Source organism: Catharus ustulatus, chromosome 7, assembly GCF_009819885.2.
Source record: "Catharus ustulatus isolate bCatUst1 chromosome 7, bCatUst1.pri.v2, whole genome shotgun sequence".
Classification (NCBI taxonomy): Eukaryota; Metazoa; Chordata; class Aves; order Passeriformes; family Turdidae; genus Catharus; species Catharus ustulatus.
In genome coordinates, this window is record NC_046227.1 from 29,717,524 (window position 1) to 29,742,197 (window position 24,674).

The 24,674-nt window shown below is 39.9% G+C and overlaps 1 protein-coding gene across 2 annotated transcripts; it reads right to left on the minus strand.

Annotated features, from left to right (window-relative positions):
- Nucleotides 1-1,602: 1,602 nt before the first annotated feature.
- CFAP221 (cilia and flagella associated protein 221) lies at nt 1,603-23,202 on the minus strand. Of its 2 annotated transcripts, XM_033065387.2 has the most exons (25): nt 23,169-23,202; nt 22,457-22,594; nt 20,795-20,975; nt 20,270-20,370; nt 19,241-19,327; nt 19,045-19,140; nt 18,058-18,158; nt 15,890-15,993; nt 14,823-14,982; nt 14,275-14,395; nt 14,076-14,187; nt 13,753-13,861; nt 12,940-13,027; nt 11,797-11,886; nt 10,852-10,947; nt 9,575-9,665; nt 7,952-8,079; nt 7,425-7,505; nt 6,893-7,000; nt 6,604-6,759; nt 5,046-5,204; nt 4,559-4,653; nt 3,969-4,058; nt 3,647-3,766; nt 1,603-2,102 (listed from the first exon to the last, which is right to left on the minus strand). In XM_033065387.2, exons 3-25 carry the CDS (start codon nt 20,928-20,930, stop codon nt 1,982-1,984), a joined length of 2,550 nt encoding a protein of 849 aa, XP_032921278.1. In that variant the 5' UTR covers nt 20,931-20,975; nt 22,457-22,594; nt 23,169-23,202; the 3' UTR covers nt 1,603-1,981. The 2 variants fall into 2 exon arrangements, with proteins under 2 accessions (XP_032921278.1, XP_032921277.1); XM_033065386.2 differs by lacking the exon at nt 23,169-23,202 and having other exon boundaries at nt 22,457-22,973.
- Between the last annotated feature and the right edge of the window lie 1,472 nt (nt 23,203-24,674).

The following is a 24,674-nucleotide window of genomic DNA, read 5'->3' on the forward strand; positions in this document are numbered from 1 at the left end:
ATTTTGACTTTCCCACTTGTATCAGTGAAATGCAGCCCTTTGATTCCCCAAATAAGGCACATTTTCCATTATATCACTCCTTTTTCTACCAATTAATTTTCTGCACCATCAAACACTGAACACAGAACTGTGAAAAGCCATCAACTGGAGGTTATACTTCTTAAGGTTTATGTCCCATTTCTGAAAGTGTTCAGCAGTCAACCAGGGGCTGACTTAAGTAGTCTCATGAAAACCTAAGACTTCAGATTATTTAGCCAAATATCATGTTTTTTGACATAGCTGGACTGGCTCTCATGGCTTATCACCTCTGTGTCCTGGAGGGATATAAAGCACAGACATCGGCACACTGCCATCACTGCCTTTGAATTTTAGGAAGATCTTAGTGCAAGATAATAGTATTTTCTTACCTACTCTGCACACTAAAATCTGGGCCTTAAAAACCTTAAAACACAAAAGGACGATGACTTCTACAGAAAGGGGGTTCATTTCTTTGAAGGCTGCTGACTGCCGCTGGAGAATGGAGGAGCAGGATTAATTTCCATTGCGATGACCAGGAAACTGTTCCAGAGAACGAGGCAGGGTGATACTGCTGTAAAAAAAAAAAAAAAAAAAAAAAAAAAATAGAGATTAACTTTGTTTAATCACTATTATTTCTGGACACTTACTCCATCTTTACTAGATTAGATATTTAGCTGATAGATAACCGTTCCAAAGAATTATCTATGCTTGATTTACCTAAACAGTAAATTATGAACTGTGAATGCTTTCACTGTAAACTGTGATAATGTTTGTGTCATGGTCATGATAACAAACATACTCAACTCTTAGCTCATCTCTTAAAAGATCAACTGCTTCCCTCAGAACTTGGAGGGAAAAAAACCCAATGTGTACAAGTTCAAGCAGTTGTTTGTAGTCAGAGAAATCTGCTGCTAACCAGACCTGCATTCTGAACAATCCCTTGTCAATTAGACAGTTAGCAGAAACTTAACAGCTTTTAATTTCGTTGAAGGGAGCAGAGCTAGTTTGTAGCTAGCATAATACAGGCTATTCTGCAGCTTTTTAAACCTGCTTTCCCATTTTCTATCTCCCTGGGCTTTTTACAGCTCGTCTACACTGATCAGGCTCTGAAATAAACTTCTTTTCTTAGGGACTTTAAGTATGCCTGGAAAGAAGTATGGCTTCTAGGAATGTAGTGTGTATTGTTGCAATTTCCACGCCTTTTAGTACAGCAGATTTGCTTTCCAGTACAAACAGCTTGCACCACTCTGGAAAATGAGCAATCAATCCACTATGGACGAAAACAATTTTGTCTGAAGTCCAGCTTGCTGACAAGAAAGAAGGAGACATCTCAGCTGCAAGATGATATGTTGGGAAATCTCCTTTCCTAGGAAATACATCCAGAGCATTATAGGTTTCTCATGAGGCTCTGCAGTTCATTCACTCAACCCATGCATGCTTTTGCCAAGACCTGTGCACTGAATTAAATCCCTGAACAGCTAATGAGAGTTGTTTGGACATTGTCTTTGCAGACAGTAATGGTGTTCAAGGCTTCCTTTTCCTTAAAAATATCAAATGTATGGTTTACTGTCAAGTCTGAGATTTAACAACTTACCTGTAGAAATTCAAGCACAGGTCACAATTAAAAAAACAAAATCAGAAGATTTTGGTCATGAGGTCTTTTCACATTTTATTTGAAAACGGTGGGCTGTAAATACATGGTAGTGCTGAGGTTTTCTGGTCCTTCACACCACAACCAAACAAGCAGGTGCAAGGCTGAGGTTTCTCACTGGAGTAATTATTGTGTTTGGGGTAGAGGGCACAGTGAGAGTCCTTGATAGAGGTGGCATTACTGGTGGTTCTCTTCTCTTTGTATGTGAAGTTGCTGACCTCATTGAACAAAAGTAAATGTAGCTGGGACAGGGAAGGCCTCATACATTAACAGGGTAAGTGGGGCCAGGCCATGCACTTTGTAAAATTACTCTTATCCCAGAATAAGGGTTTTATTAAGTGCTTTCTGCTTCAATGTCTCCAGACGTTTTTGAACTTTCTCTCCGATCTTGTTCGGGAGTTGAAAATGTCCATCTGGACCTTTGCCTGAGTCTCTGCAAGAAATTTAAAGCATTATTTGTATTTATAATAATCAGGGAAACTATTTAGGAATGTCTTCAAAATCCAAAGAAAGAGGCACTCGTGATTTCTTTTTTCATAATTAACACAGAGGATATTCAATTACTTATGCAGAACTGGAAAAGTAGTGAAACTGTGGAAAGAACACTTAACTCTTGGCCAGTTAGAAAAGTTAACCATCTGACAGGTAAACACAACTGACTGAGTATTACATTTTATCCATGTAAGAACACATGCTGTGATTGCCAGAACAAGAGCAGCTGTATGAAAAACTGATTTTCCTCAAGAACAAAAATGCTGAAACTGCTGTAGAGGAGCAACATGCTCTCTGTCATCTATTGAAACACCAATCCAGTAACAACAAAGAACCATTCAGTGACAACATAAAGGACTGGGACTTCACTGTTTGCTAAGAAATTTTTACTTCCCTTTTTACAAACCCACATAACAGGGAAGATTTCATCAAGTAAATATCAATATTCAAAGTTGTCTAACATGAAATTCATTTTTTTTTTCTGAAAACATCTAAGATTTAAGAAAGAAACTTAAGGTTATAAAATGACTCGTGCAGGAATAGCTCCATCCAGCACTGTATCACTTTGGAGGAAAGAAGTCACTCTAGTTACACAAGCTGTCCCAAATCCCCATGTTCTGACAACCAGTGTCAAAAAATGTAAAAACCAGCACTGATTGCAACACATCTACATTTTTACAGTAAATTCTTTTCAGTCAGTGCTGTAGTAATCACTAGACAGCAATCAGTGTTTTGTCAGAGAGCTCACAATATACAGCACTGTTTTAAAGTTTAATGGCTGACAGCTGAATGGAATTTCAAATGCCCATATCAAATGGGAAATCAAATTATCCCCCTCTAAAAGTAAAGAAGACATTTAAATCTCTCTGATGTTATTTTGCACATCCCGGTATCTAAGCCACATCATGACCACTTTAAAGAGGAGACAACTGTTGGACAGAAATGAATTCATTTGCTCCAAGGTTGGAACTCAGCACTTTCACCTGTGTTGCTCTGCAGCCACTTGTCACCCACACTGCCTGCTGTGATGTGTGCTGGGGGAGTGTGAAGCTCAGGCAGAGCAAACATGAAACACTCTTAAGAAAAGCCAGAGAAAAGAGCACCATGCCAGGGGCAAATTCTAAGAGCGCTTTTTCTACCAGCAGTAATAAGTATGTAACCAAAAAGGTCAATGAAAAGCAAAAGAATGGTCCAAGAATGTTGAACATTTCTGGGAAAGCAAACTGCCTCAAGTGTTAGATCATACTGGTATAACCATAGTGAGAGACATCCAGGCGAGTGCATCATGTTCACAGCTGCTTTCTGAAGTAAAATGCAGTGACTGAATGTGCAGTGCAAATTTGCTCAAAGTACTAGATCTGCATCCCACTTGTGGCTGTGCTCTAGGAGCCCCTAGAACATCTCATTATGACTTTCCATGCAATTCTGAAAGGGATGCTTGACTTCAGGTTTCATTCCTTTCTCCTAATTTTAAAAAACACCTACCTTTCTTTTTTTGCTGGTTCTTCTTCATCTTTTCCTGAGAGTTCCCCCTCAATCTGTGGAAATTCAGCTTTCACCATCTCTGGAGTAAGAATCATGTTGAACTCAGCTTCATCTGTCCCACTAAAAATTAGTAAGATGATGAACAATTTGCCTTCATCCTTTTGAGAGCATTTTTTAGCCATAACAACAAAAGTATGGTTTATGCAAAAGAGACTTTGTGCTTTTTGCCTTTGAGGATCTCTTGGGACAGGTTTTGAAACATCTATAGAAGTAGTTTAGACACAGTCAATAACACCATGTACAGAATAGAGAACAAACTTACTGGTCAATAATGTTCTCTTTGTCTCTTTCAGGTAAGTCATTCAGCACTGGTGGCACATCTCTTGGAAGCATATCTAAACTGTAAGGATCCCTGTGATGGAAATGGTATTAGTTTAATGTATTAATGCTAATTGTATTTTCATATTTTGAAGCTTCACAGCAGTTGCAGGTACAATGAAGATGACGTATTTTTAAATATTCGTGGAAAATCTAGTGGGGAAAAAAAATCTAGAAACTGCTGTGATATGAGGGAATGTGAGACTGAGAGATGCTGGCTACTGGGTGCAAGTGTCCAGAATTTAAACAGACAGACAGAGTTTGTACTACCTCCTGGGGTCTTCTAGGACTGAGTCAACAAGCTCTCAGGAATTCTCCTTCCTGGGCTTGGCATTTCTTCTAATGATATTGTTCTTAACCCACCCTTCTAGGAGTTCAGTAGGAATTTTTTCTGTTGGTTTTGGATTTCTGAGCAGCAATTAATTCCACCTGTAGACCCACTTCGATCTGTGGGACTAGTGACTGATCAATATAGTTACAGGCAGCAGAAACTAGTTCAGGATAGAGGCACTGTATATTCAAATTCTTTCTTACCTAAATGCTGTATCTGTCAATGTGGGAATGTTAAAAAAAGTGGAATACTCCAGTGGTGAGAATTTCCTCCATTCCATTACTCCACAAATCACTTCCTGAAATGATAGGTGATACACTGATATCATTATTTAATACATAATGCTTTGGAGAGAGAGGCTTGCAGAACAGACCATCTTGGCTGAGAATTGAATTTGGGGAGCTGAATATTCCAAAGATCCTTCCATCACTGTAAGGACATGAAAATACAACAGTGAACCCATGGAAAGAGCAAAGAAACACTTAGGCATAAATAAGAGACATGGATAAAGCCTAACTGGAATTAGTTATTCTAATCCATGTACTGACTATTTAGCTACATGCATAATTTATATTTGGAAATATCTTCTATCTAGAATGACTCCACGTTCCATTTTGATTCCTTAGAGCAAGTTCTCAGGAAGAGCATACCCAAAACAGGCACTCATGAAATAAACCCAAAAGGCCATACCTTGTGATCCAGAAATTTCTTTTGTGTGACTGAAATACTGGATCCTTTGGGACATTCCTTGGTAATGGTGTATTTTGGATGAGGACAAAGATGATATTCAATATTTGATTCACAATAGGCCAAAGGAAGTAAAAATTGAACTAATCCTGGAGTGGGGTTCTAAAAACAATGAAGAGATTATTTTATACAATTATACAAATTAATGAGAATTAAGTTCTTACAACTAATATAGTCTTCCCAGATTCACAGCTTTGTCTCATTGTGACTGTTCTGTTTGGTATGATCCTTTATTTTCTGTATCTTCCCCTCATCCTACAATCTTGTCTGATTTATTCATGATCTCTGCTGTCTAAAATACAGCAATTTAGATGTTGTCTCCAAGTCTGGAAGAAAAAATTATTGCCTAATTACTCTGAAATCCATTGCTGATTCTCTGAATAGTTCAGAATCCAAGAAGGGAAAATGGACTTGCTATGGTGGAAGCCAGTGAACATTTTGCCATCCATTTCCCTGCACTAGCATCTGTTTCTGGATAAAGCCCAGGGCAGGGTAGTGTGGGATCAAGCTGTGCCTGGCTCTTACACTGATGTGACAGGAGATGCACAGAGGATCTGATCAGCACTGGAGTCCTGGCTGCATGTGAGGAGGACAAGTCTACATCATAGATGTTCTGCCAAGGTCACCAGACTGGCACAGTGGGCTCTGGTCCCTTGCAGCCAGGGAGGGCTGGGAGCCAGAGCCATCCAAGGCAGGCACAGTGCCATGCTGGCTGGGACATCTGCCTGTGCCCATGCACAGCCCTGCACTGAGCCCTGCAGCTGTCCCTGCCTCAGAGGCACCTGGGGACCTCCAGGCTGTGCTGCACTGTGGGAAATACCTCCTGCAGCTGGTGCCAAGTAGCATAATCTACATGACAACAGTAACAGAAAACTCTCCCGTACAAGTGCCAGTGATTTTTTTGAATCTCTGTGCCTAATAACTTGGAAACGTGGTTTGAGATGCTGTGAGGACTCCTAGAAACTGTAAAGACAGCAGTATGCAATGTGAGCAGAGTTTGACTTCACTTTTTTTAGTTTACCCAAGGATTAGGCAGATCTGTAGTCACCTAGCTGAACAGCAAGAAAAGACTGAACCTGTCCTACATACTGGGGCAAGAATGTGACACTACAGATGGACTGAGATGCCAAATGGACAAACAAATGGAGAAGAGGGAGGGGTTCCATGATGTTCCCAGAAATCCCATGATTATTGATCATTTGTGGAGTGTCAGACTGGAAGAGTCTCCAGTTCTCTGCTATCACTGCAATTTTGCCTTATCTTCCCTCCCCTGAACTGATCAAAACCCACCCTAAACTGAAATGGTGCCCCTCTCAGTGGGATGAATTCTGTGACTCCTGTCTATCAGAGCTTGCACCATGAAGGATTACTCTCACTCTGGGTAGTTTTATAACCAATCTGAGTAAGAAAACTGCCTACACATTCCACACCAGGTTTCTGATGAAACAAGCACACTTCTGTTCCTTTCTTAGGTTCTTTATGGAAGTCAACTCCTACTTACAAAAATGCGAAGAGGGTTCCTCTCTGTCGGCTGGACTAAAGCTTGGGGAGGAACCAGGTTTACCAGGCTAATATCCCCTTCTGCTGCTTTTTTGTCAAATTCTGTCCTCTGAGAGAACTGCACCTCAGGACAAGGAGCTAATTCAATCAGTTCATCCTTGAAAAACACAGACATCAAAGATTTTCAGAGCATAGTAAATATTTTGGTATAAAATATTGAGACAAAATTGATCAAATAACTGTGGAATTTTTTTATTTTCTTTTTTTAGGTTTGAGAGTGACTTTGTTACCTCAGCTCCTTGCCTCAGTGGTCGGGGAAGTTTTACGGGTTTGTAACTTGTAGCTGCATAGTGTGTACAAAATGGCTGATACTTCATAATGTTGCAATGCTGAGGAACCTAAGTGCAAAGAAAAAAGATGTGCTGCAGGAAATGACAATAATCACTTTCAGTTAACTCACAAATGGACTGGAACATTTGGCTTTTTCGTGGATACATCACATCTCCATGGTCAAAGACACTTGGAACATTCTCCAAGAACATATATAACCAAAGCTTCAAGAAGTCATACTTCACCAGGGCTTTGATCTTTGAGATACAATAATTTCAGCTGAGGTGATTCATCTCTGTCTGGAAAGAGGGGCTATTGCTGGCTATGAGTTGGTCACTTATGGAAACTGGTGAGATTTGGTTTTAATAAAACATGCTAATCATACAGCCTTATCAAGGCAACACTTACTGGGCTGTGCAGAGGCCACTGAATCAGGCTGAAAACATTTAACTGGACAGGTAGGAGAAACATGAGGGGGCTGCACTGACTCACCTTCAAGTCGTAAAAAGGAAGAACGTGTTCAACTTTCACATCTACAGATTCAATAGGAACTAGGCCAAGAGCATCAGGTGCCTGAAACAGAACAGTGTTTAAAACCAGTAATATGGTGGGCATTTTGTTTTGTATTGGCAGCAATCCGTGAGCACAGCTAATTGAAAACATATGGAAATAATTATGCAAGTATTTATTTTATATAGTTTGATATTTCTGCTGTTCTTTCTTGGACTCCAGCATTTCAGTTATTTTTTTTCTTTTCTTCTGAAAAATGCATGTTAGCTAACTCTGAACATTAACGTATTGCTCACAGTTTTAGGATACAATTAAGAGAATTAAAAGATTTTTTTTTACTGTTTTCAGCAGAACCTTTAGTAAATCTGAAGTCCTGAATTAATTTGTCAGAACCCCAGAACACCAGTCACACTGTGAAATTTTTATAAAAGGACTACCAACCCTGGAGTCAATGTCTTCCACAAAACTCTATCTAGAGGGCTGACTAACATTTGAATTAATGTACCTACCAGATAACTGTCTAGTTTACGGGAACTGAAAAAGGGGAATGCAAAAGGCAATATACGATCTTCAGATATGCTGAAAGAAAAGTCCTTATGTTCTTCACTCTTCTCTGCTTTGCTGAAACTCCTGCTTTCTGTCATAAGTGGAAAACAAATATTAAGATTCTGTAATATATCTTAATACACTGTTTCAGAAAAATAATCAAGCCACAAAATGTATTTACCTTTCCCTTAAACCAGGATGTCTAGTAATTTTAATATAAAAAGTAAGTTAATACTTCCTAAAGACTTTAAATGTCACATCTACAAGATAAGAGCACAGTACCTTGAAGAGCAGACAGATTTAATTTGCCCTTTCCCAAATAGACATTTCAGCCCACTCCTTCCAGCAAGGCTGAGACAAGTCAGAGGCCTCTCTGCAGAAGCAGGAAAAGGCCTAATATAGAACAGTGTGTCTCAGGAGCTGTCAAATTGTGTGTGTTCACAATGGAGTGGGAAATAGACTCAAATTCTTCTCTGCCTCCCTTTTACCCAACTGTGACTCCCATCCAAAGCCAGTTTTCTTCTATAATATTAAACAACAAGTCACTTTTCCAGACTAGCACTATCATTTCAGTGTAAAAAAAAAAAAAAAAAAAAAAAGTGATTGATTAAAACACTTCTATGAGAAAACAATGAGAACAAAAACTCAACCCAGTACTGGCCACCTGGCAATGTGTCTCATGGTTCCTACTGTCTCATTTCACTGAGTTCAGACATCTTGCTTTCTTCATATTCAGATGTCTTTCCCCCTTCCACCCCCTGCAGTAAGCTCCTCTCATCCTATGACTTTTACCTCTTGGGCTCCACCTGATCTGTTCATCTCCCTGTCTCTCACACACTCCTGTCTGCCCTTTCATTGCTCCTCAGGCCTACACATAGAATCTCAGAATGGTTTGGGTTAGAAGGGACCTTTAAAGATCACCTAGTCCAACCCTTCTGCCAGGGGCAGGAACATCCATCACTGCATCAGGCTGCCCAAAGCCACACCCAACCTGGCCTTGAGCAGTCCCAATATGGAGTATCCACAGCTTCTGCCCTGTCATTAAGCAGATAAACTGCAAGGTTCCTAAGAAGAGTTAAACACATTTCTTAAACATGGTAAATAATGTGTACAGAAAGTAGATGCACCTTGACTGCAGCCATTTCTACCTTTTACCAGGGTCTGTTGCCATAGCACAAGTGGTAATGGTTTTGAACTAAAAGAAGGTGGTTTCACACTAGATGTAAGGAAGAAATGTTTTTGCAACAAGGATGGTAAAACACTGGAACAAGTTGCCCCAAGAGGTGGTGGATGTCCCATCCCTGAAAACGTTTAAGGTCAGGCTGTACAGGGCTCTGAGCAGCCTGCTCTTGAGTGTTGAAGACATCCCTGCTCATTGCAGGGAGTCTGGACAGGATGGCCTTTAAAGACCATCCAATCCAAATCACTCTATGCCTCTACCTTGTCACACTTCTGTTTTTTTCTGGAAGGCTCCTTTCTAAGGACTCTGTCTTTATGTTTATATGTAATGCACCTGACACATTGCAGCCCAACCTGAATTATCATAGCCCATGGCCAAAATATCAGCTTGTTCCTCTAATCCTTACCAGACACAGACCCTTCCTCCAGACCTCTGGTCTCCCTGGTCAGTCCACGGAGCAGAAGCAATAAACGATTCAGGCGAATCTGAACCAAAACCTGAGAGAATGATTTTCAAATTTAAGTCAAACACTCTAAGATTTACAGCCATAGAAATACTGTATATGTTACACCTGTATTTATTCTCCAGAGCTCACTTAGACATCTCTGTTTTAGAATTTTTAGTATAGTTTTCTGTTCAGGAGAAAATGGGAAGGAAAAATGTAGAACAGATCTCAACTCTATAATGACATGGCACAATAAATACAGTTTAAATTTTTAATTTAGTCTTACAGGTTAATCAGACTTCTTTTTTTTCTAGGTCCTAATCCTTTAGCTGTGTTTACTGGCATATACAGATTAAATAGAGGGTGAACAATCATTTAACCAGGGCCATATGAATATTTTTGGCTCTGAGAATGAGGAGAGTAAACAACAACCTGCATTGTGTTTTTGCCCATACACTACAGGGTAAAAATGAAGAATCCTAGGTGTTAATACCAGATGGGGAAATTTAGTCACCTCTTTATTTGTACAATTCAGAAAAGAGCATTTAATTTCAAGACCTCAATATTATTAATAGATTGAAGAATACCCAAACTGGACACTGGAAGAACAGGCCATTTCCACCTTGCTTGCTACATTAAGATTTACTGGGGAAAGAGCAGTGGTAATGCAAGATAATATTTAAACCAAATGAAATAAATTATTTTACTGATTGGTCTTTAGTTTCTGGGTCTATACCTCCCCTATTTGAATTTCTACCTGTTGTTTCCCATGTTCCCATCATGCACCATTGCAAAGATCCCCCAATATCAGTAACCACAGAGGAGTTGGAAGGTGCTGCTCTCTCCCCCTACTTTCCCTCTCCAGGTTAAGTGTCTCCTTATAGTGTAAGTGCTCTAAATCCTGAACATCTTGGTAGCTCTACAATGAGCTCACTTCAGCTTATTGAAGTGTTTCTTGTACTAGGGGCCCAAAACTGGGTGCAATATATTTCAAATCTTTTTTGTACAGAAGTATTTTATATTTAAAAAATCTGAATTTAATTTGTTTAGTATCAATTGCAATATGAAAGATGAGTTAAATACAAAACTCACTCCAGATCCTTATTTCCTGATGAGGCAGGGGCATATTTATCAAACTACCAAATCCCTACTAGCTGTGAACACTCTTGCACTCCACTCCTTTTGTGCTGTTTCCCAGGTGTCATGCCCTCACACTTCATTCTGGTTGTTCACTTTACCTTGTATGCTGCTTGTTGGAATTTCCTGAACATCCTCTTTCTGCTGTCCCAAGGGTTATTATGGAGCAAGTCAAATGTGGGATGGACACTTGGTTGCTGCACAGTGTATTTTTAAAAAAAGGAAACAGAAAAGAAAAAGGACAACCTTTTTTACAACTAGATAAGGGAGAAATTTTCTCCATCCCAAGCCATTCTTCGGCCTGAATCTGTATGTTATTTCTAAATACTGAAATTAGGTCCAGTGAAAATATTTGCAGCATTGGCAGTTAACCAGAAGCCTTCACTGCAGGGCTTAATGGGAGGTAATCACCAAGTATTTGCAGATGTAGCACAGGGAATGCAGAGATAATGTGGCATGGTCTGCACCCACACAAATGACCAACACAGACTATGACTTTGATGCATTCCATGGGCAGTTGGACAGCAGAGACAATGGACAGGGGCTCTACCAAACACACACTTTATCTTGCACAGACATGAAGTTGAAATAGCTGTAAGGAATCAAATCAGGCACCCAGCAAAACCTGTATCCTTTCTCCAATAATTGCATATACCCAAAGAAGAGTGAAAGACACCAAAGAGAAGGCAAAAAAACCAAAGTACCAGAAAGGTTTCTGCCAATCTGACCTGCAGGTAAAGGTTGGAAATCTTGTGATATGCTTAACCTTACAATGAGGCATGAGAAATCTCCTGAGAGATCTTTCAGAAACAAGCAGTACAAATCTCAGGTTAGGCCTGCAGATTTCCACTTGACTCTCATATAAGATCAGAACATTAGAAGATGAGTGCTTGCCCTACCTAAAAGTAAAATGGGAAATAAGGCACTGACAAAGAAATAGGAATATCAGGAGGAAAATATTCAGTGTCAAACACCTATGGCTATTTGTTAGTTTGGGAGGTCATAATTTAGCATGCATATAGCAGGTTATAAAAACATGAACAAACCTGGTCAACTTGCCGGGTAACACGTCTGAAGGAAACTTCTACTTCACCCCTCTGAAACTCCTGTTCTATGATTGGATCTCCTCTTTGGAGCTAATTTAAAGAAAAATCACATTAGCACAAAGCTTGCAATGAATTCTTTCCTGCACTACAATTAGGGAAACTCACAATGTAACACTCTGGAGGTGTTTAACAAAACACAGACTTCATTCTCTTTTAGGGTGTGATTATTGCAACCCTTAAGCAAGTCAAACAAATGAAAAAATGTCTTTTCAGGTCTGAGTTTCAATCAAATCTCTGTCCTAATGAAACATGGTTTGCTTTGCATAGCCGTATCATACATCTAATTCAGTGATACATCAATCTCACAATTTAGATATTTTTTCACTAATTTCCTTCTTTTTAGTATTAAATACAATGTTCTATATTGCCTAATTCAGTGTATAGATCAAGCCTTTACCCTATGTAAAAATAATTTCACTCCCACAAACAGTTGGAAGTCAGTGGGATGTCAGAAGCTACTTGAATACTCAGGAGGCAGGATAAGAGGAACAGGCTCCACATGTCCCTGAGGGCTGTGACACCCTGGGAAAAATATTTCCTGCTACCAAGTATTGTTTATTGCTGCTATGGAAGAGGACCTGCAGTCTACAGTGACTGGGAGACACCAAAGAGAGAAAGGGTGAAAATGCAGAAGTGCAACCTGATGAATTATCTCCCCATAGCTCTGTGTGGAAGTACTGACTGGATCTAGATCTTGGAATGTGAGCCATCCAGGACAGCAGCTCCTCAGAGGTACAGTACAAACAGAATGTTGGATGTGGCATTAGTGCTGACAGGATTATGCTGGAATGTGGCACACTGATGAGTTTGGGTGGCTGGGTGCAAATCTGCTCATTTGGGCAAATATTGTCACATTTCTGGTAATACCTTCCCCTTCTCTCTACCTTCAATATAAGAACACCCCTGAAACAGTGATGCACAGACACAATAAAGATGTGACTGCAGTAACAACTAGCACAGGTTTGCACTGATTCATGAAGAAAAACTGAACATGCAGAGAGCTTGATATAATTCACAGTGCACTGAATAATCTGAAAGTATAAATTTGATTTTAAATTTACGGAAAAAACATCGAAGACTAACCTTGTATTGTTCTTCTTCCCTTTGTCTGTTTTCAATAATCTCTTTTTTAAACTCCACAGATATTGGCTCACTTCCCTTATGAACTTGCCTGCATTTACAGTGGAGACAAGAAAAATGCTTTTCTTAATGCACAGTTTATTTTACTCAAAGGCTAACAGACCTATTCCCCTCCTCCTGTGGTGCCTAGGTGTCCATGACATTCAGTGTATGAGCTGATCTGTGGATTTCAAATGAAACCATGATGTGCTTACAGATTCAACTGTGTTCTGCTTTGCACCATTTGATGTACAATGGAATAATGAAATCACTAAGGTTGGAAAAAATCTTCTAAAATCATTGAACCCATCTATTAACCTAATACTGCCTAACACTCCACTAAACTATGTCCAAATCTATCAGCACATGTTTTTGAACACTTCCAAGTGTAATGCTGCCCTTACTCTATTATTCATTTTAGCCTGGATTTATTGACAACCATGAAAAAATATTCCTTTGCCCTTAAGTGCACAAGATGAGATGCCTGAGAACCAGGTTAGGTGAACCAGGTTTTCAGCAGGTTCCTTTTTGATGGAACAATAAGGCAAAGTCCCCATTGGGTATTACATGGATTACTACTGAGCCTGCTCTCAGCAGGAGAGGGAAAAAAACAACCAAATAAAACAACAGTAATTTTGGCTTAAAATAAACATATCAGGATGTGAAATGGCAGCATTCTGCACTAGTGGATATTGCATACACCATTCATAGAGGCCTTGGTTAAGCAAATCCCAATCTTGTTAACATGGTTAATTAACATGGTTAACTAACACTCACCACTTCAGATGATTTGCTTCCTCCTCCTGAACATTTTGTTTGACTTTTTGTTGAAATATAGCATCCTTCATCTGTCTGGATTTTTTCCCTTCTTTACCTTGGGACAGGGCTGCAGGAACACCAGAAAGCCATATCACACCCCAGTCTAGATTTGATTTTTAATTGTGAAAACCATCCATTAAGATAACAGTATCCATTAATACCTAAAGCTAATGTGAGAGTTCTCACAGAAACAACAGTCTCATCAGCAATTCTGAGGCCAAGCTCTTCATCAGAGCTACAAATAATGCTAAGACCAAGTATATGCTACTTAATTACTTTACCTTCTTTTATATCCTTTGACTTCAATTTGCCTGGTTCCTGAATCAAAACAGTAGCTACAGCATACGGATTTGACAAGTCTGTGGGGAATCTGAGGTTCTGGTATTCAATTTCCTATGAGATATAAATTAATAGGAAGAAAAAGACACATGGAAGATTTCCAGCCCAGAAAAGTTATTTGTAATTATTATCTTTTCACACCTTTAGTTTTTGAATAGGCTTTGACTGTAGCTGGCTGAACTGGCCTCTCCTCCACAACACAGGTTTTCCAGGCACAGCTTTTTTCTCTGGATGACTTTGTTGTTCATCAAAATAGTCTTTTCTAGATGTCAGAAAGATACATATTCCTTTCATAAGTACTCTCTAAATGGCATGTAAGTCCAATTTTTTCACAAAAAAATTAAGTACAGCCCAAAAGTCTTAAAACCTCCTGCATCTTGCAAGGCCTCAACAATAAGAATAATGGGTAGGAATGACAGAAGCTGAGGATGCTCAACATTTCTTGAAGGATATGTAACGTCTCATTATATTTATTTTGTTTGCTTCATTTCATACAGATTAAGGATGTTCTAAACCAACCGTGTAAAAAAGCAGATACATGTATACAACAATAGAATTACATCAGTGCATTTTAAGTCTCCATGGAAACCAATGCTTAAAATGATCATAGCAAAATTGTATGAAATCCTACTACATTAATATCTTTTAGAACTGGGCAAAAACCTCAAAGACCAGTCAGCCACACATACTTCAGAGCCAGATGTGGTATTGATGTTCCTGTGAATACACACACATAGGGTTTTGACTGAAACTCTGAAATCCGTAACTGCATTGCCATTTGTGCTGTTCCATACTCAAATGGGGAATACTTGACAGTCACTTTGACTTTTCCATTGCCTGGAATGATTCCTGTGATTAGAGGAAAAAAAACCAGTAAGAGTCCATATATCATGAGCCCACTTAAGTGTGCTGGAATTGATTCTAGGCTACTTTTATTTTAAAAACAACTTAATTGCTTGAGTGGATGGCAGTAGGCATGGAAAATCTTTCAGGTCTCAAAGCATCTTTTAAAAACCATCTGCTGCCAGATAACAGAAGATATTTTGCAATAGCATAGAGATTTGACACTAGGGCTATAATATTTCATACTGCTGTGGAAATGACTACCTGTTTATATGTAGAAATTCTGCACTTGCATCTGCTGTTCTTAAGTCTTTGGCACTTTCTGCTTTCATGGGCAAAACATTTATAAACATTCCTCTGTGCTTTTCCAAGCTAGGGGACTCATCTGGATTTGATGCATTACCTCTCTCTGCTTGACCTTATTTCCTTACTACCCATTCCATTATTTTCTCAACCACCTTAACCACCATTCATATCCCTAAACATTCAGGGCCTTTCCCAACCTAAGGGATTCTATGACACTATGACTGCTCTGAGCACAATGGCTTTGAGTAGGAGCTGAAACATTTTAGTGCTTTTCAGATGGCCTTCAGCCATAGTTTCTGACTCAAGTTTTACTGGGATTACCCTTTTTTCAGGGATATTCTTCTGTGAAGATAAAGGCAGCACGGACCATTTGGAATATCCCGTATTTTGTCAGAGCTGGCATTTTGTCACAGCTGGGCATTGCCTAAAGGAACTCACAGCCAAGAAGTCTATTTGCCATGAGGCTGCAAATGACTGGCAGCATTTACTTGCAAAAGCTTTGCCTGAGGCAGAGGTTTTTTCTGTACAGCACTGAATACACTGTCACAAGTAACTACATTTAATAAATACAGATTTAACATTTAGAATTTTAGAGAAGTCAATCTACCAAATGTTGGCTGGACAGTGAAGGCTCTGTGAGGCTGAATAATATCAATGTGGAATTCAAAATCTATGGGACAGCTGCACTGCAATGGGATAACATACTCCTTACTGAAAAGAGATAAAAGAAAAATTAAATTAATCAAAGTACAGTCGTTCATCAGTTACAAGCTGGGAAATTGTATTGTACATACCATGCATACACTAAATTACCCAGAGGGGTGGGGTATTAATGTGAAATTCACAGTTTCTCACCATTCCAAAATAGCAATATATTTCAGATCTTTCATCCCCCCAGGAAATAAGAGCTACTTCTTGATTTGAATACTGGACATTACTTTCTCCTACCCATAAAGAATTTAATTATGGAAAAAAAAGAAAAATTACTTTTTGGAAGTTATTTATACCCATCCTCAAATTCTTACACTGTAATATCTAGCAAGTCAAACAATGCAAACTGGAGGAACAATGAGTACAGAAACAGAAATCAGCCTTTTCCCATGAAATGAGAAAAGAAAGTGTTGAAAACTTCAACACAGCAGAATGACTGAACTTTAACCACTGTAGAAATAATGATGTTGGGTACTAACTTTCAGAATAGCCCTTTATGTCTCATGCAGGTTGTGTGAGGAGTATTAGCACACATCTTTTGAACCTGTCTTGGCTTTGCATGCAAGTGTTTTCACAACCAAATGAAACACAAAAGCATTGGTGCACCACCATTCATCACCCTGCAAATCAAGACCCATTTACACAGGCTTATTTCTGTTTTTTATCAATTCTCTGACTGAAATCCTACCCTACTGATTAGCAAAGAATGCATATTACACACAGTGTTCCTCTAGAAAGCACATTTTAAAATGCCTAAAGAAATAAGCAATAATAGCCATGCTCTTTTTTCTCTGCCTGTTCACAAAGAAGATGCCATGGCAGACTGGGCAGGCAATTGGTTTTAGGGTATAGTGCAGCTTGAGTAGCAACCAAAGTGCCTTAAAAACAAACCAAATATGCCACCTGTTGCCTGATGGTCCTTCTGTACCTAAAGAGAATGGTGAGTGGTAAATATAGATTTTATCCTGCATTATGGAAGTAAAAGACAATTTTTCCTTTGACTTCATGGGCTATGGATTGAGCCAAAATTCTCTTGGGTTCTGTAAAATACCAGCTATCTCAGAAAGCTTTCATTTTTAGAAACTTTTAAATAGTTTAATGATGAAAAATACTGGTAAAAATTAAGGTTTGAAACCACAAACTTTGTCTTCAGGAATTCTTCCAAATTTCCTCAGGAGTATCTTTGAGCATTCCTGATGTGTTGAAAAAATAGTTCCCATTATTTAAAATTATATTTTGGTCTCTTTCTAGTATTTTCTCTGTATTCTGAAAATATGAAAATTCTGTATACTCCAGCATGAAAATGGAGCAAATAACAGAATCACACTGTGCCTTGAGGCCCCAAAATATCAGGAGTTATGTTCAGTCCTGTGAAAAATTCTCAATGTTATGATTCAGTGAAGTTTAACAGACTAAAGAGGATTAGAAAAACAAACAAACAAAAAGACACAAATGTTACTCTGCAATGCTGGGTTCATTTTTACTGCAGAATTTTGCATGTTTCTTGTATGTGCTTTCCTTATTCATATTTCTGTGCTTCAGTAAAATTCATGAGTAGCTTTCAACTCATAGGTTAAGACAAAACCAGCTGCTAAGACTTTCACTTCCTAGGATTCATCAAACCTTTACACTAACACAAATTACCTTATTTACAACTAATATAACAAATACACTGCACAACTAGGCCCTAATAAACAGAATCTGCCTTCTCCTTTTCCCCTTCCCAGTTCCTATTAACAACTATTACTGATTATTTCATGAGAACAGTCAGGGCTACATCCATTCAACAGACAAAGTAAGATGAAGTCTAGCTCATTAAATACTTTTAAATACAAGAAGCAGAAAAACCCAGCCCCATCTTTGTGTATGTTTACCTTGCACAGTAGTTACTTTACAGTGAAAATGCACCTGAAACAGTTCATATACAGAATCATTTTGCAGTCCAGATGGTAGTTGAGTTTCTTAAGGCTTTCAAGACATTATGTTGTTTGAATAGAGGAAAATGGGATTTTTCAGGGTTTGGACGTCTCGCAAAATGTAGACAAACGTGTGTCCTCAACTCACCTCTGACCAATCGGTACATCAGACAGATTTATAAATGATGGAAATTCTACAACATTTGTGGTAGGGTAAGCATGCATGGGAACAACTAAGGTATCACCTCCCTACAAACAAGCAAACAAACAAACAAAGTGCAAATATTTATATCTTACAATCAATAAATCATAGAATCATATCATGTGAAGGGTTGGAAGGAACCTTAAAGATCATCCAGTCCCAACCCCCTGCCATGGGCAGGGACATCTCCCATAGACTGGGATCACCAAGGCCTTATCCAACCTGGCCTTGAACACTGCCAGGGTTGGAGCATCCACAACTCCCATGGGCAAGTGTTCAGTGTCTCACTACCCTCATAGTAAAGAACTTTTTCCTAATAGCTAACCTACATTTCCTGTCTTTCAACTGTACCCATAACTCCTTGTTCTATCACTACAGTTCCTGATGAAGAGTCCCTCTCCAGCTTCCTTGGAGGCCCTTTCAGATACTAGAAGGCTGCTATGAGGCCTCCATGCAACCTTCTCTTCCCCAGGCTGAACAGCTCCAACTCTCTCAGCCTACTGTGGAATTAAAAAGTTTCTCTAGTAGTTGGCCAGTAAGTGGGCATAAAACATCTTCAATATTATCACTGTGTTGTTCCTCAGAACATTAATATTCTACCTGCTTTCAGTATCCTTCTGTCTTTCCATACTTTATGCAACTCTCTAGAGCTCCTTGGAGCTGCTCAGCTAAGACATTAATTACATCAGTGTGTCACAAAGACTGATCTACTGGCAGAGAATAGCAGAATAAGTGAGATAATCTTGCCTACTGTTCTGGGATATTTACAGAGAAAAATTTTTAATGCTTTAAGTTAAATACTCCAATCAAGACTCACTGGGAATAAATCTATGTGTCTCTAGAAGATTAACTCTATCTTTATCATTATCATCATGCTCTAATACTTGTTTCATTCCATTACAACTCTAACTATTTTTTGCAATCAATCCTCACCTCACAGTGAATTCGGATGCAGTCATAGTAATACCTCCATTCATCAGGGCAAAAATCAACAGTAACCACAAGGGACAAACCAGGGACAAGCCGGTGCTAGAAAATGACCCAAAACAGAAGCCATGTAAAAGCTGCTTATATGGCACAAAACCTGTGCTGCATGCAAAGAGCAGTGTGGGGACTTTCTGACACTTACTGTTTTGTTGTATTTGATCTGAAAATACATTGTCTGGGGTGGTATTATGTGGAGGTTTACTGCATTGGTAGAAATATTTATCAGCTTCTGTAGAACAAAAGAATACAAAAACCACAAAACATTTTACAATATAAAGAATCAGTTAAGAATGCCAGCTGTACATTTAGTAAAACCTTCCATAGCAAAAAAGTAATAATTTTTACTTTAGCAGAAATAATTCTAAATATACTCTGAATTTAAAAGAAAAGGATGCAAACCTTACATCCCATGTTTTTGTTCTTTGGAAACAAGTCACGATTTTAAACCAAGGAAACCAAAAGGAACAAATATTTTATTTGAAACAAACAATTTATTGATCACTTTTAGGGACAACTGAAACAACAGGAATTACATGATACTTCATGGTTCTGTTTTGGTGTACAACCAGCAGACTTTTGGAAAGTGACAGTTCAGCCTGCAAAACCTCCTGCATTTGTTTACTTTCATTATATTCAGAGAACCTAGTTCAACATAACTACCAACCTCTGTCTCAACACACTAAAAACACGAATAACAAAGGCAGACAAAGGGAAAGCAGAGAGCAGAAAAGGAAATAGCCAAACCATTCACAAGGAAAGGCAATCAAACCTATGCACAGAATTTCCTTTCTCAGAATAAATTGTTCTTGGCAAAAGACCAGAGGTGCTTTCAAAACTTTCCCACCAGTGAACATGTTTGCAGACACAGTGACAGTCCGAGGACATTTTTGAATACAAACCCCTTGTGGAGTGAAAGCCCAAATCCTTATGTGCAAATCATGATGTGCAAGTCACATATCACAAACACTGATCAGACATGGGAAACAGGGAATATAAAGGGGGGTGATGCTCACAGACTGATACTCATCTCTTTTGTTACCGCAGGACCATTGAATTTAAGTGCTGCTTTTTAGAGCACTCTGCAGGACAAAAGCCTCATGACCACAAGAAGTCAACTCAGATTCTGCTGTCCTTTTATGAGTCCCGAGGGGATCCCTGGCCCAAGACTTACCAGCATCTGTTGATGATGTTTTCCAACTTCATATCCTCCATAGTGTAACACAGCAGGCTCAGCCTGTACAACCCTGCTCCTCTGACGTTCTGAATAAATCTCTGTAGATCACAAAACAGGGAGAAAAAGATGCCAGAAACACACATGATGAGTGGTACTTACATTGATGCAGTCTAGTTATGCTATAATGATTTATCATCAAGGAAAAAAAGAATAAAGATATTATTTATCCTTTTAAGCAGGCATGAATTTATAAATGGAAAGTTATGGCACCATCCACTACCCCAACAGACCCATCCTCCCACCAGTTCATCTCTTGGTATCATGGCTTCAACAAGCCACTCCAAAACTTTAGGATCAGCCAGGAACAGCACAGTCACTATTTCTTTCCTGGCTACCCCTCCCATAATTTGGGCTCTCAGGAAGCTGCAATTTAAGCAAGAGGATGGGAGTTTCAAAATATTAACAGCAAGTGTGTCCTAGAAATGCCACAAGTTTGGGAACAGCCAGAGAGCAGGAACTTACTTGATTCCAGCAGGTGATTGGGGACAGCATGTCTTTTTTCAGGTTCCTCCACGAGGCTGCTCAGGACACTGGGTACTTTCTTGAAGGAGCCCTGAGTGACCGTGATGCCTGGGGAGGCTGACTGAACCAGGTCCATGTCAGGACAGAAACAGGCTCTCTGTGGCACTGAAATTCCTCAGTGCTTGTGGTGAAACAAAAACAACATAATGATCAAAATACCTTCTCTCACACTGGTACTATCTGTTGCCTAAAACTGCCTAAAAACATTTAGGAGAGGGAGCTACTTTTTTTCCCTGATTACTCTGTGTATGCTAAGTACAAGGAGAGAATAATTCCAGGAAACCTCACTCCCACTGTGAGGCCTAGCACTTTGGGCATCTGTTCTAAGGCTTGCTGGGGACATTTTCCTTTGTGTAAAACATCTCTCTTCCTTCATGTCCCCCAGCAGAGAGGAAGAGAGCAGGTTCTGTTAATTTCACCATCTGAACTGATTTCTGCAGTGATGTTCTTTCAATCTCTCCTGGGTGTAGAGTAGTTAACTTGCAGATTAATTTAAAATTTTAAAATATTAATATGAGAGATAAGAAAACTGGCATTTGAATCTTTCATTTGGATAGCATAATCTGGGTTATTTGTTCAGTGAAGATAACTGTAAACACAGAAAGATAAGGGCATTACAGATCCTGCGTTAAGAATGCAGAGTTATGAGGACATAAACTTCTCTAATGACAAGTGCAAATTTTACATAATAAACACACCAGACACAATCCATCCACCAGAAATTATCTTTGTAAATACAGCATGCAGAGCTCTTGGCTCTTGTATGAACTGGAGAACTGCATGCAGAAAAAGACACAATACTTTTGGAACAAGTAGTGAATTCAAAAGCCATGCTGGGATTTTCAGCCCTCAAGCAGGCAGCACTCAACAGTTTCAAAGCCGAATCATTACTCCACCTCCCCCATTACATTTTATGGTCTCATCTCTGGTATTTGTTTGATTTTCCAGTCTGCTTTAGATCTTTCAGGCACAACCTGAGAGGTGCTTCAAGCTCATAAAGTGTTGTCTTGATTTATGGCTTTGTGCAGTATTAAATAATAAATAAGCAAGAAGCTTAAAATAATGTGCTACCAGGACCCTGGCCTTCATAACATTTTCCACTCAATAACTCCAAGCACAAATTTTCCACTCACAAGAGAAACCTGTAAGAGGAGCTGCACTATTGTAAAACACTACAGTAAATTTCTTCTGAGGTAGCAAGACCAAACTCAGACAAAAACACTGCAGAAAAAATTTCTAAACATAACATTTTTTCCACTTGTGTTCTTCAACTTTAATTTATACCACTGCCACCCTCCTTCTCCTGGTCAGCATTACACATTGGGAACACAAGGTTGGAAAAGTGTAGGGAGACATAAGTCTCCTCAAAGGATTCCTGGTGTAACCTTTTCAATAATTTACAGTTATGATGCCATCATGGCTCACCAATTTCAATAACACACTGTGTGTTGCTCAAAGGGCAAATACAGGGCAAATCTTTAAGGTCTTGGAATGTCTGAATACCTGACGTTCTTAAATTTTCCAGGACAGCTGTGTTTATTGAGACTTTGTGTGTGTGTGTGAAGCCACCAAGAGCGCTGTGAAACCCACGGCGAAACTCACCCCAAACGCCCTCAGACCCGGTTATCGCCCTTGTCCTTGTCACACCCGGGCTTTCTGATCCCTCCTCGTGTCTCGGGGCTCCTCGCACACCTCAGCGCACCAAAGGATGCGGGGCAAAGCCATCACAGCTGCGGGAGGCTGGAAAAGGCATCGCTGTACACACAGCACGGACCTGCGCTCCCACAGCCCGAGGGAGCCCCGAAACAGCCCGGTTAACTCTGTCAGCCCTCCCGGAGCCCGGCACAGCCCGGTTAACTCTGTCAGCCCTCTGAGTGCCCCGGCACAGCCTGGTTCTCTCTGTCAGCCCTCTGAGTGTCCCGGCACAGCCCGGTTAACTCTGTCAGCCCTCCCGGAGCCCCGGCACAGCCCGGTTAACTCTGTCAGCCCTCCCGGAGCCCCGGCACAGCCCGGTTAACTCTGTCAGCCCTCCCGGAGCCCCGGCACAGCCCGGCTCTCCCTGTCAGCCCTCCCGGAGCCCCGGCACAGCCCGGTTAACTCTGTCAGCCCTCCTGGAGCCCCGGCACAGCCCGGTTCCTTCTGTCAGCCCTCCTGGAGCCCCGGCACAGCCCGGCTCTCCCTGTCAGCCCTCCTGAAGCCCCGGCACAGCCCGGTTCCTTCTGTCAGCCCTCCCAGAATCCCGGCACAGCCCGGTTTTCCCCCTCCCAGCCCTCCCGGAGCCCCCCGGCCCGGCCCAGCCCGGCCCGGCCCTCACGGCGGCCCCGCTGCGGTCGCTCAGCAACGGGGCCGCCGCGCTGGGCCGCAGCGCTCGGGACTGGGCTGGGCGGGATCCCCACAGCGGCACTCCAGCTCCTCTGACGGCGAAAGCACAAAAAAAAGAATAAAAAAACTTTTTTTTTTTTTTTTTTTTTTTTACATCTCCAATAAGCGCTGTTTTCAGGATTCCCAGTGCGGCTGAAGACAGAGCAGAGGCACTTCTTTACTTCTTTCCCTTTAAAAGCTCTCATCTCTTAACTCCTAAATTGTTCTTATCTGGTTTGAAACAGATTTTGAAAGGTTTATCACAACATTATTTCTTTTTAAAAAACTCTCTTTTTCTCGTCCCCCCTAATCTCTCTCCATTATATGTTCTTGCTTTCAGCATTAAAGAGCCATCCCTTGGAAAGTAATCCTGGCAACCTTTCTTCAGTGTATTTTTCATGCCACCCATACATTATGAGGATTTTTACCCAAGTGGGTACAGGGGAGAAGAAAAATCAAAGTTTTCTTCCTTTTTTTTTTTTTTCCCCTTTAGACAGGTGATCTGGACTAGTAATAAAATAATTCACTTTCAGTTTTACTAACACAGGGGTGAAATGTGTCCATAAGTGTTGCAACATTCATTTTGGAAAAAAAATGTAAGCAAGAAAAGCTTCAGATCATAAAATTCAGATCCCAGAACACAGTTCCCATACTTAGTAAGATGCAATTGCTTATGGTTAGGAAAAACTATTCCTATACCCTTGACATGATGTCTTAAATATAGGCTTAGTATAGAAAGCCAGAATTGTTTCCACAGTGAGTTTTTCCTCATATATTCCAAGAACAAAATTGTTCTCATTCAGTTTTTCTAACACAGAGGTAAAATAGAATATTTCTCCTCACAATTCACAAGTACATCAGTCTGTTTGGACAGTGACAGCTGAGTGCAAACCAAAAACCATGTCTGCTTCCCCATCAGAGGGTCTCAATGTGATGCACCTCTACAGAAGTACTCTGTAAAGTTTCCTGGGAAGCAGCAAATGAGTGGAAAAGGTAGGTGAAAAGAGAGGACTGTCAGCCAAAAAACCTTCAGATTTCCTTGAGAAGGCTGATATAAGTAAAGAATGTTAACCAGGGTTTGAATAGGTGATTCTCGCCAAAGTTTCATCTCTGTGTTCCAAATGTCAGATGAAAACCTTGTGGCTTGATTGTCAAGCTGTAGTAAAGGCATTGCAAACAATTTAATTATTTAGCAAGGGGAGGAGAAAAATTAGTTATTTCAAGCACTAGTGGAATTTTTAAGTATTAATAAATAAATATTTACCATCACAGTTGGTTAGTGCTTGATAAGCAAACAATCCTACAATCAGAGTAGAACAAAGAAAAGTAATTTCTTTTATTTACTCCTCAAGCTAAAATGAAAAGCCTTTCAAATTCACGTGAACAAATTGGTATGTTTCTTTCCCAGTTTAAATATCAGACTTGAAAGAAATTCCAACTGTGACAAATTGACAAGTTG